Consider the following 11,880-nt stretch of genomic DNA (forward strand, 5'->3'; position numbering starts at 1 on the left):
ATTAAATACATATAAAAGCAATTTGGTAAAATAGCAATTTTATGTTTCAACACATTAACCTCTAGGCTATTTGTAATTGATTGAATTTCGTTGAACCGTGTCATTTTCAATAAAAAGAAAAAGTTAATTTTCTGTCATCGTGTCCATTCCTCCATTTAGCAACTCAACTTTTAAGTGAGTTTTAAACTTTAATAGAGTTTGGTAAAATCTTAAATCTAGATATAAATTTATTTGATTACACGATATAAGCAAGATATTGAATGAAAATTACTTTAATGTCTTATTCTATATTTTACTTTTTATATTATTTTTGCAAATATTAATTCGGCCATAAGTTCTGTCACATAATGACATTTCAATTTCGAATGGTTGTCGTAAAAACATTTATTGTATTTGATTATCATTTTTTGTACGAAAATTTAAAAAAATGCATTTTTTAAGAATTCCATATAAATTTTAAATATGACGTGAATACGTAAAGACCGATTTGAGGTCACCGCGTTGCAACGGTATGGTTACGCGCCAAATCAGATTTCAGAACTGTCGAAATATTTTAATAGAACCAAAAGATTTTTTTCTCGCTTAACTAAAATGTATAATGAAAATTCATGAGTCGAAATCAGAAGAAATGCTTGCCCTAGCAAAGTTAGGCCTTCCGCAGTGACAACAAAAGCAGTGAAGGCGCTAATTAAAATAATCCATACGTAGGCAGAAACTATTGGTAATTCAGATGGGATCAAGAAACACGATGGTATAAGTATTATATGAACACTTACGTCTTCGAGTGTATTGAAAAAACAAAAAACAGTAAACTAGTGAGAAAAACCGTGAACTGGTTTTCGCTTATATTTTTACCGTGTAGAAGTACTCTAATAAACAAAGTAATAACAAGTAAGAAAAAGACTAATATATAGCTACTTCCGCTATGTAATTACATTTAACCGCTTGCATTGTTGGTTAAACCAAACGTTTTGAGCTGCCACCCGATGTAATTTGGTTAATTTGATGTACAAACGCGCCTGTTCAGCTACGCATACTGATCTTAAATATCTAATAGATTCAGGCGTTACTTTGCGGAAGTTCATCCTAAGTAAGAAAAGGACTAATGTATAGCTACTTCTGCTATGTATTTATTATTTTTTTTTATTAAAGAAGCAGCAAAGAAACGGAAAATTGAATCCTTCAATCCGCCCATAGGGCATTTTACACCGTCACTCATGGTTTCGTCAACAGCCTCATATTCAGTTCAAGTGATATTTATATTAAATTTTTATTTGGGTTATTTATATATACATGATCGTTTTGTGCATAATAACGAATTCCGTTGTGTATATAAGCTTCATCAACCACGTGCGACCAATTTCACATATCTTGTTAAATATTAGACATTGTGCAAGATTCTGTGCCTGCCTATACCACGAAATTTACGCTAGAGTCGGTAGCGTGAAATTGAGTTCATCGGGCTGGAAGACTGGCCCATATCTAGTCCAGTTTTAAATACTTTTGATTATAATAGAGCACACTCGGAGGACCTCGTTACTTCATCCTGGGTTCACTTCAGGTATCATTGATCAAAGCAGCCTCCCATATTGATCTGGACCCCATTCGTGCTACAATAAATGAAGGCCTCGTAGTTTGGTGTTATATACATTTTGCATAAGCCTAGGTAGTATATAATCTATATTTTTATAGTACAGATTTTATACTAACGATCTGGTCTGTTATAAGAGTAAGTCCAAAAAGGTTTCAATCTCTGTATAATTATTATACTCCACATCCAGCAATTGAAAAAAAAAACTAATATGTTACTACTATTTTACCTTTAGTCATATGAACGAAAATATTTTGGAAACAAAGTTACGTGGAACAATGTGCACACACATTTGTAGATGTAATATTTTTTGAGTTTTAAAAAATACAAAATAAATTGTTATCTAACATTTATTTCAAGAAGAGATATTCACAATTCATTTTACAATCACTGTTTATTTATTACATATTTACCCATTTCTCAAGACGAGTGTTATTATTATAATTTAAAACTAAAACTCTTTTAGAAGATTGTTCCATATTTTATCCGACGATGTCGGTGGTTTAAGTTATTATATTAAAACTAATTTACTATAATTCTATAATTTTACCACGGTTTCCTCTACTCAGCGTATTTAATGCATGTTTACTTTAACATTTGTTACGACGTAAGCTGGAAATCGGATTAAAATCAGATTTTAGTTTACTGTTAAAAGAATATTCAATCAAAAGAGCTTTAAACTATAATATCCCAGTAAAAAGGTTTTCAATTCATAAGTTTCTTTCCAAATATTATACGGGTATTTGCAGAACTTTATTTTTTATTTTAATACCATACGATCTCGACTGTGAATGTCATATATTTGATCTAATCGTATAGAAGTTTTTACTATGTTTGTATTGGCGTAAAGTAATTTGCAAATGGCTAGCCTTGATCGTAACTCCCGACTGGACAAACATCTTTATTAAAACCGTCTTTATAGATATAATATAAGAGATTGCATATTAAGCTTTTCCTACTGCTTTCGAGATACTTTTAAGAGGGTTATTCATAAGCCTTTAATATTTAAAAAAAAACGACCTTCTTTAATGGAATATGGACTGAGGTATTATAACGAAGCGATATTGATTTTATAATTTTCTATCACAGTTTCAAAATTTTCTATAGGAGCCATTCAGACGAGATCTACATTAAAACATCTTTTAATGACACGTTACCCAATTTTATATTCAATTAGAATTAGTTTAGACTAAAGTTTATTTTACATTCTTTATAATAATACAATACAAATATTATATTATATAATTCATTAGTTTTTGGTACATTACGACTACGCAAGTCGTGTAAATTCGTTTAATGAACAGCGTCCGCCCACGCGAGAGCTCGACGGATTGACCCTCATCACGCGTTTATGTAAATTTCATCATTCATATGTATAGAATTTATTGGGTATTCCTTCGGGTAGTCTTTTGGGGGCAATTTGAAACTATCCCTCAAGTAAGAGAAACGGTGGAAGTTGTAAAAGTATTCAGTTCCATCGGGAGAGTATTGAGGGTACAGGGTGTATGCAGGGAAGTCTAATTCTGATAGGGAGTCTGCCAAAGCGTGTCTCGCAAACTCCTGCTTGTATCGTCATGATTGTTCTCGGTACGACTGACGTTTTGTGCATTTCTCTTTCAATATATAACAGAGAGCGATTGCTATCAAAACGGCTATAGCTATTGCCATGCTTATGCTAATCCAAATTATTTCTTCATTAATACCGCTCGTAGATTTTCCTGCAACAAAATCGAATTTGTCTTAGTACGTAAAATCCATAAATTGAGAGTTAAATTGATCTGAAGATTGTCAGTTCGATATCAATTGAGGTCAAAAATTTCTTTTTTGGAAATTTTAAACGTAGCTTTTAAAGAAAACAGTGAAAATATAGATTTACAATTACCTCCCATCTTGTTCGAATATCCGCCCATTTTGCCCGCCACCCTTGCCGACACCTCGCCTGCCACGGCGAGAACCACCACACCCGTCCGCATACATATTCGACCTGATAACCAAGAACGGTACGTTGTCTAAACAGAATTTACACTTATCTCATTGATTCATTGATAATTTTATATTTCTTTATCATCATCATTGCAGCCGTAAGACTTCTGCTGAATAAATGTCTAAATATCTATTATTTTATATCGTAATAGAATTTCTGGCGGGAGGTTCTGGAATGGAGACATGGGTCGGACGAGAAAAAGCAGTTTAGAACGCCCTCCCACAATGTGGACAGAGGACCTTGCGAAGATTGACGGAAAACGTTGAATGCAGACCGGTCCAATAGTACACTTGTATTTACTTTTGCTTATTTCTTTTATTTTAAATCAAATCATGAAATATTCTAATAATATATAGGTATAATTGTCATTTTACTCATTGTAGTACATTACATTTTTACACATATAACAATATACACAAACAAACAAAAATATATATAACAATAAATAATTGATATTAATACTCAACGTGATACCTTTATTTCCTTAAATAGGCGAAAAATCGCATTGTAATATTATCTCTACCAGATTGACAATATTTTATATTACGAGTACCCAACTTGTATGTATTTGAAAATTACACTATAACATCATAATATAAAATAATATGTCTAAAACTTCTTAATTTCAACTATTTTAAATACAAACTCAAACTCAAGTTAACCTCGATTTCTTTGCAAAACACAATTGAAATTGATGATTGTCACAGAAAAACCGGAATGACATAGACAAATTATACAATGTTCAGAAAAACGCGTGGGTATCTACCCACAAAACTGTTTTTCAACGGAGCCCATTTAAGCTTCAGTTCATAGTACCCGCACACATTATTATGATCGTCTGTCGTAAGCCGGATCATTACGCCGGCACTTTCTATTGTGGATTCCTGTGACAACTTTGGAACAAGAAGACACGAGAGAGATAGTTTTATCGTCACCTCACACAAAAGCTGGCAGCATTTTCATTTCATTCCACTTTTTCATTAAAAATTTCATTTACCAAGTACGTGAACTACGTTGTAAATAATAAAGATTTACGTTCCTCATTGTAATGAAATGTAAATATCATTAAGTTTAAAGGAGACTTGCTGGCAGGAAGTCAGTTTTCCCGACAGTTAAAACTAGCAAACAAAGTGATTTTAAACATTTATGAAAGTTTCAACTTTAAAGAAGTTATTATATAATATAAGCGCAGAAAACATTCTCGAAATATAAAAGACACAGGTGTTATTACAGTGGGTTTTTATGTATCGAATAGATCATTAGTTTAGTTTCAAGCCAGCTCTTAGCAGATTAGCATTCCGAGCCGATTTCCGGCCGACTTCTTTATTATATTAAAATAGTTGATGATTCAAAAGTGCGTGTAAATACCTATTTGAATAAAGATGATTGTAATATGAATGTTTAGTGGGTAATCTTATAATTAATCATAGCATGCCATAGATAATTTTAATTTAAAAAGTTTTACATTGCTGTCCCATTCTCGAGTCCATCAAAGCAATGTCAACGGCGAGTCGATTACCGCATGAAACATCGACAGATTAAGAAAAATGGCTACTGAAGTAAAACCTTGGCCGCTTCACAGTCGATAACCCTTTATGATGTTGTAAATTTACACATAAACTTTTTATTACCACAGATAAAATATAATGAACTCTTGATATATTTTTGTTTAACTTTTGCTTTTACATATTTTTTTTTACCAAAATACTAAACTAGATATTTACCCACTACTACAACCATCTTGATTGAGTCGAATTAATGCGTAGCTAAGTTATGTTGATCTTGGAATGTTGTCATGTAGCACGGCTTCGTAATTTAACCTGTAACAATAATATTGCTTAGTACTTATAAAATATGGTATACAAAAAAATACAATATAAAAAATGGTATAAAACTTATAAAATAGTAAAACCGAGTGATTGGTTATATGTAGGTGTAAAGGCTTTTAAGGAGTGAATATACAGCACATGTATCAGATAAAAGTTAAAAACTTTTACACCTATTTCCAATCAACCTGTGTAAAGTTATAACTTTAAAACTTGTTACATTCTTATTGTTTCTATTGTCATACGACAGGCCAATGACTTCTGACAATACAAAATTAATAGTAATTAATTTTAATATATTGTAATACGAAACTTGAAAACACTTGTTTTTCCCATAGTGTCATTACATTATTAACTTTACATTATTTATTATTTCTGAAACCATTAATTTTTGGACTGTGTATACCATGCATTAATTGCATTGCATGCATATAAACCGAACATTCAATCCTTTCGACGCTTGTACATCTATAACCAATCACCCTATATAAAATATAATTTATATATAGTATTAGAGAATTAATAATTACATCATTTAGCCTTATGTACGCATAACTTTAATCGCAAATAATGTGAACTTTAAAAATATACCAGTATTTTTACCATTTTACTGGTTAAATTGGTAATTGTTAGATCCTTACAATAATGAATAATTCATATTACATAATCTTATTTCTCTATTATTTTACATACATATTCCAGACGCTGCTCTTCCAACGTGTAAAAGAGTTATCATATTTTTAATTACACTTCGTAAAAATTATCGATGCTATATGTGTCCGGGTTTTCAATATTAATTAATTATTCACTAAGAGAAGAGAAGATAACATAGTTACCGAACTTACGTGAAAAATAGCGTGTATAAACCTAACGTTAGTATGAGAATGCCAGCTACGATTTTTTTTTAAATTTCTTTTTTATTAACGCAGAGCACGTCTAGGGTGCACGTACTAGTTAATCATGAATAAACAATGAGATAAAGCTCGCCTTCGTTACAAGTTTTTTATTAAAAATGAAGTCACCAAGCATTTCATTAATTTTTTATATTAATTATTATCAATTGTTCAGTATTGTTATGGCTACTAAAAAAATCAGATACTTTAATACAATTTCTATGCATAGTGATCATACAAATAAATAAACATATTTCAAACGATTTTAATCAGATTCCGAAATCGGTATATAGATTTACCAGTTCCCTGTGAATTTCAAACATTAAGCATTACAGTCAAGAAATTACACACAAAGAAACTTTAGATCTTTAACAAATATACATTTAGTATGTGATTACACTAAGTTCTATTTAGAAGCCATAACAGTTTTTATTATCAATCTCTACTTAAAGATTACATTGTTATAACATGTCTGCGTTATAAAAAGCAATAATGTTTATATAAGACAATGTGTCCGCTAACACACTCGTATTTAAACCTTGGATAAAAGTCCCGAGGACGACTCGAGATGAAAGTACAATGCCGTACCAGAGGACGTGAAGAAAATTACTGAATACCGCAGATGTTCCAAAAATATTTCTACAAAATTCTAAGCCAAAAATTGCTATTTAATCGATATTGAATGTTTAAATTTTGTCCTCCAGATAGCGTTAAAATAAAAGCTTTTTTATGTATCCAGAGACTACGTTTTCTTAACATTAACGTACGAATGTGCCCGGTGATTTTACAATAAAAGTTTTTAAGTACACTCGCAATGAACAACTAAAAACTAAATATAACGAAAAAACAACGTATTGTCGACGAACATGAATTAATATAATTAAACACGAAAAAAATGTGAACTTACAATTAAGATCATACAAAATTATTTTATAACTAATAGAGTGTTTTAAAATTATGTAAAATGTGATAAGGCTAATATATACAAGAGATTTCCACTCATATACTGACTTATAATGATATTTCTGAAATCATAAGGCTTAGAAACTGAAAATTGGGTTATAATATTCCATTTGCCGATTATGAGTCAGCCAAGAACGGACTTTACGAAATTCGACCCACAAGGGTTTGAGGTTAATAAAGTTTGCGAAACGGGTGTGAGATAACTAGTATGCATATATTTTATAATAAACGCCTTACGTACTCGACGCATGTAAAAACTTGGTTTTTGGTTAATTTCAGTGTGGGCCTGCTACGCTTGTACTTTGACACTCCATAAAAGTTTTAAATTAAACTTTTAAATCATTTTCATGGTGGTAAACAGTTTTTCTTTAAATAGAAATAATGACGTATGACGAGAGGTAGCCGAGCAATGGATAACTGAGACTTGCGATTATTTGTCGCGGTTTCTTATATGCTTACACTTTGTGAATTAATTATACAGGATTGCCACTGTTCACAGACAAGTTTCCAAACGACAGGCAGCAGCGTTGAACCCGTCCGTCAAGTGTGCCGATCATGGTACATCCTCCCATAGATACCTTTTGACGAGGCCTATGCTTTGCAGTGGATATCTATTAGCTAAAACGCTTACGAAATATATTCACTATAAAATTTATATGCTAGTGACGAGCAATTTATCTCTTTAATTTTTATGAAAAGCAACAAACGACTAGCTCACAAAGCGGCTTATAGTACAATTTTTTCATTGATGTGGGTCGTTGCATACATCCGTTATCGTAATAAAGAATGTATATACGCCTACTGCATAAGCCTCCCTTAAAGTTTGCCACGACGACCGATCTTACGCTGCCCGCATCCATCGACTTCCTGCGATCTCAACTATGTCGTCGGTTTACGACTATCTACGAAGCGTATACCGGCTCCTGGTCACCACTCGAAAACGTTTCGGCTTTAATACTTCTTTTTAGTTTTGTACTTTCAATCGTCTATATAGTAATTTTTTTTATCCAAAGCTCAAAAAATGATTCTTAATTTATATCAACAATAAAGCTTTTATAAAGGCATGAATTTTACAAATTGTAATAACGTGCTTAAATAGAATATTACATTATTCTTTAAGAAATTTTAAAACTGCCACTCTACTTTTCAACTGATTTTATTTCTTCAATAAAGGTTAGTTGAAGAATCGTAGTAGAATTTAGGAATCAATATTGTATAAATGTCAATTTTATTAAGGTGGATATTATTTCATAAGCATTTGCATAGTATTAGTGATTATCTAAAATAAGATATCATTAAGGTCAAGCCGAGAATATGCTCTGGTTAATTTTCTTTGCTATTTTATACTATTTGTATTAGAACGTTAAATTAAGGTTTGAATATTAACGCTCTATAATAAGATACTTTTTTGATACAGATTTTTCTTGACTGATTTACATTAATGTTAAGTATAAATGAATAACAGAATATGTTATATTCATGTACGAAGAGGTAATTATAAATTAAAAGAAAAAAGCATAATTAATCACAGGCTGAACATAAACAAACACAATCAACTTAAATAAACAGAAATTAGTCACATGTAATAATAAAAAATTTACTTGTCGCGCTTCAACTGGTAGGTTACCACTAAGCATAATGTTGTGATTTTGTAAATAACACACTGTCTTAACTTAAATATATATAAATATTAAGTCGCGAACAAAGTTTTTTTGCAAAAAGTGTGTATTAAGCTAAATAATAAAATCTCTTTGACTGTATAATTTGTATTTATCTGGTCTTCATGACTTTAAAAAAAAACAAGTTAGTTTGTGTATTTATGTTGTATTTTCATTCTTCATTATAATACAAATGTAAGGAAAAAGTTATTTATACATCTCGCCCTTTAAGTTTGTGTATAAGTTCAATTTTTCATATTTGTGCTTGTTTGAAATTTAAGTGCTGTTATCGAATTATTGTATTAATAACAGAAATATTTAGAGGCATTCGTCAAAATGGGTCAAAAGATGAACGCTATAAATGTTAATTAACATGGAGGATCCAAGCTACAAGCAGCACTTTCATTAATGAAACGCTTAGGTAAGACAATTTTTACGTTAATCATTTCAATTTAGAAAATTTCGTGATTAAATTTTCGTTTAATGTTTTAACCTAATTTAAGAATTTTTTAATTCAATTTTCACTTTTTTGATATCTTCCTTGTGGCACTAGAAATGAAAATTATTTTTGTCTTCATACAATTCGAGCTTGCATTTTAAATAACAGGTTAGTAAAATAGTTCTTTCGCATTGTATATTAAAATTCGAGAGATATTTTATCCAAGTTTTATTCATTTTAATAATAGTATACAGGTGTCATTTCGTTTTAAGACTTTGGCAAAAAATACGCGACAAATAGTTTCGGCAGTTCTCTTTTGATGTTAACCTGACACTGAGTAAGTAACTTTAAAGAGACTGAAACAGGTGGAAATCGGAATACGTCGTAGCAACTAATATACCGATCTTGATACACTTTTTCACAAGTGACTATTTGAAAAAGATTATATATATTATTTACGACGATAAAGGAGTATTACAGGCAAAATTTATATTTCTAATAATTACATATAAAACATAAGAGAATACAATACTTATTACGAGCTAATAAATAATATAACTGTCAAGTCCAATATTCACTTAAATATTCATGTTATAAACTTTCATCTGAGCATGATTGATCCGTAAGCTTAGTATTAAAAATTTACCGTATTTTTTACTTTCGTTAGACTGATTGCCGCTCTGATCAAGTAAAGCCATAATTGTGTCGAATGTTAGTGTAATAAAGAATTTGTCTGCTTAACTTAAGGAATATGTCATCATCATAATAATCATAACAGCCATAAGACCTTCTTCACTTCTGGACATAAGTTTTCCTTTTAGATTTATAATAGAACCTGTTGGAAGCGGCCCGCATGTTAAGTCTACCTTAACCTTAACATTATCTGTCCACCTTGAGGGTGCCAGTCGAAAGTAGCCACTGCAGAACCACATGACCTCAGCGGCCATTCGTTCTGCGTTTTACGTGGCCTGCCACAGCCATTTCAACTTGCTTGCTTTCAATTCGCTAGGCTATCTCGGTTACTTTCTTCCGTCTATGAATCTGCTTATTCCTGATTCGACCTAGTAAAGAGCTTAGCCCCCTCCGTGGCTCGTTGAGCGACGATGAGTTCGCCAATGAAGTCTGAAGTGAAAACTCGGTCTTAGTTTCACTAGTTAGACGCTTAGACAGCAAGTAATACATATGTTTAAAACTGTAAAATACTCTAGAATTCGCGAAGCTACTTACTACATTTTTATTAATTCAATTCTAGACCTATTACTTATTTAAATTAATACTGGTAGTATACAGTTCGCATTAACGTTATAATTTATTTGAAAATTTCTTACATTTTGACAAACCTACGATCAAAATTAAATTCTAACAAAATTAGTAGTTAGTTCCGTGGACCACGCCTCCGAGGAATGTCTTCGTAAAATTAAAAATTGACGCTCCTATTTCTAATAAAAGATAAAAGATGTCAGATATTATATTACCGGTAACAGGTCCTTAAGTAAAACAGCGCAACTGCAATTTACTTTGCTCTCGATCGATGGAAACGTCCGTGGGTCACAGGAACCTCATAACTTTTGAATTATATACTTACATGAACTTGCGATTCTTGGAAAGTAATTAATAACCATCGAATTTTGAAGGGTTATTTCATTTCCACAATATGTAACAGGCCTCAACCAACCTTCAGTGTACTTACTGCGCAATATTTTCTATTTACTATCATTTTATTATTATTTAAGTTATAAAATCTGATTGATTATAGTATTTTAATTTTAAGCAAAAATTAAAACGAGTTATAAACATAAAAACATGGTAAATATAACGTTTCATAATGTGAAATTTAATTTAAAAAAAAACTATTCATACAAAATAAAAAAATTTTAACATTAAAATAAATTCACTGTCATGATTTATGTAAATACCTTAAATATTAATCCCGCACATTTTTAACTAAAACTTGAAATGATGTATTTTTTTTTACTTAAAGCGAAACACTTGGCGCGGGTAGTAAGCACAATGTACTCTTCACATTTTCGATTGAGAGGCATTGAAATCAACAACCATGTTCAATGGCATTGCGCGTTTGTTCCGGAGAAGTTGATACGGAAGGAGTTGTTAATGAAATTGAACGGCAGTCATCCGACCGGGATGCTGGCCGGGCGAGCACTGACTGCTCGACATCTCCCGGGTGTGTCCCACCTCGCCCACTTGTCCCCAACCCCATGCGTGCTGGATTTGAGATATTCTAGCTTTCGCCCTTTTATTTTTGTGTCGGTTAACTCTTTCGCATAACACCAAAGAACTAAAGACCATTTTTGATATCATTCTTTCCATTCTTACTTTTAATATTTTATTATATACTTTTAATTATTTGACGGTTAAATTAGCTCTAATATAAATAAATATTTTATTAACAGTTATATAAAGAATAATTAAACTTTGTATTTTTCTAGCCCATATAGTATTTGAAATATATTTTTTTAAATATCGTACCAGTTCTATATATAATTGATTGTTCTATTTTTATAATTC

At 31.2% G+C, this 11,880-nt stretch overlaps 1 protein-coding gene across 1 annotated transcript; it reads right to left on the reverse strand.

Moving 5' to 3' along the window:
- Nucleotides 1–2,791: 2,791 nt before the first annotated feature.
- LOC137932438 (uncharacterized) lies at nucleotides 2,792–11,460 on the reverse strand. Its single transcript, XM_068776053.1, has 4 exons — nucleotides 11,271–11,460; nucleotides 5,300–5,395; nucleotides 3,474–3,575; nucleotides 2,792–3,309 (listed from the first exon to the last, which is right to left on the reverse strand). The coding sequence occupies exons 2-4, from the start codon at nucleotides 5,313–5,315 to the stop codon at nucleotides 3,164–3,166; spliced, it is 264 nt and encodes an 87-aa protein (XP_068632154.1). The 5' UTR covers nucleotides 5,316–5,395; nucleotides 11,271–11,460; the 3' UTR covers nucleotides 2,792–3,163.
- Nucleotides 11,461–11,880: the final 420 nt, after the last annotated feature.

The sequence above is a fragment of the Battus philenor genome, unplaced genomic scaffold, assembly GCF_028537555.1.
Source record: "Battus philenor isolate CCGP_79_NKW_IND1 unplaced genomic scaffold, ilBatPhil1.0.hap1 SCAF_9, whole genome shotgun sequence".
Lineage (NCBI taxonomy): Eukaryota > Metazoa > Arthropoda > Insecta > Lepidoptera > Papilionidae > Battus > Battus philenor.

Coding starts and splice junctions, on each gene's coding strand:
- LOC137932438 (XM_068776053.1), bottom strand. Junction 3,310..3,473: donor ATATTCGAACAAGATGGGAG/GTAATTGTAAAT, acceptor ATTTTGTTGCAG/GAAAATCTACGAGCGGTATT.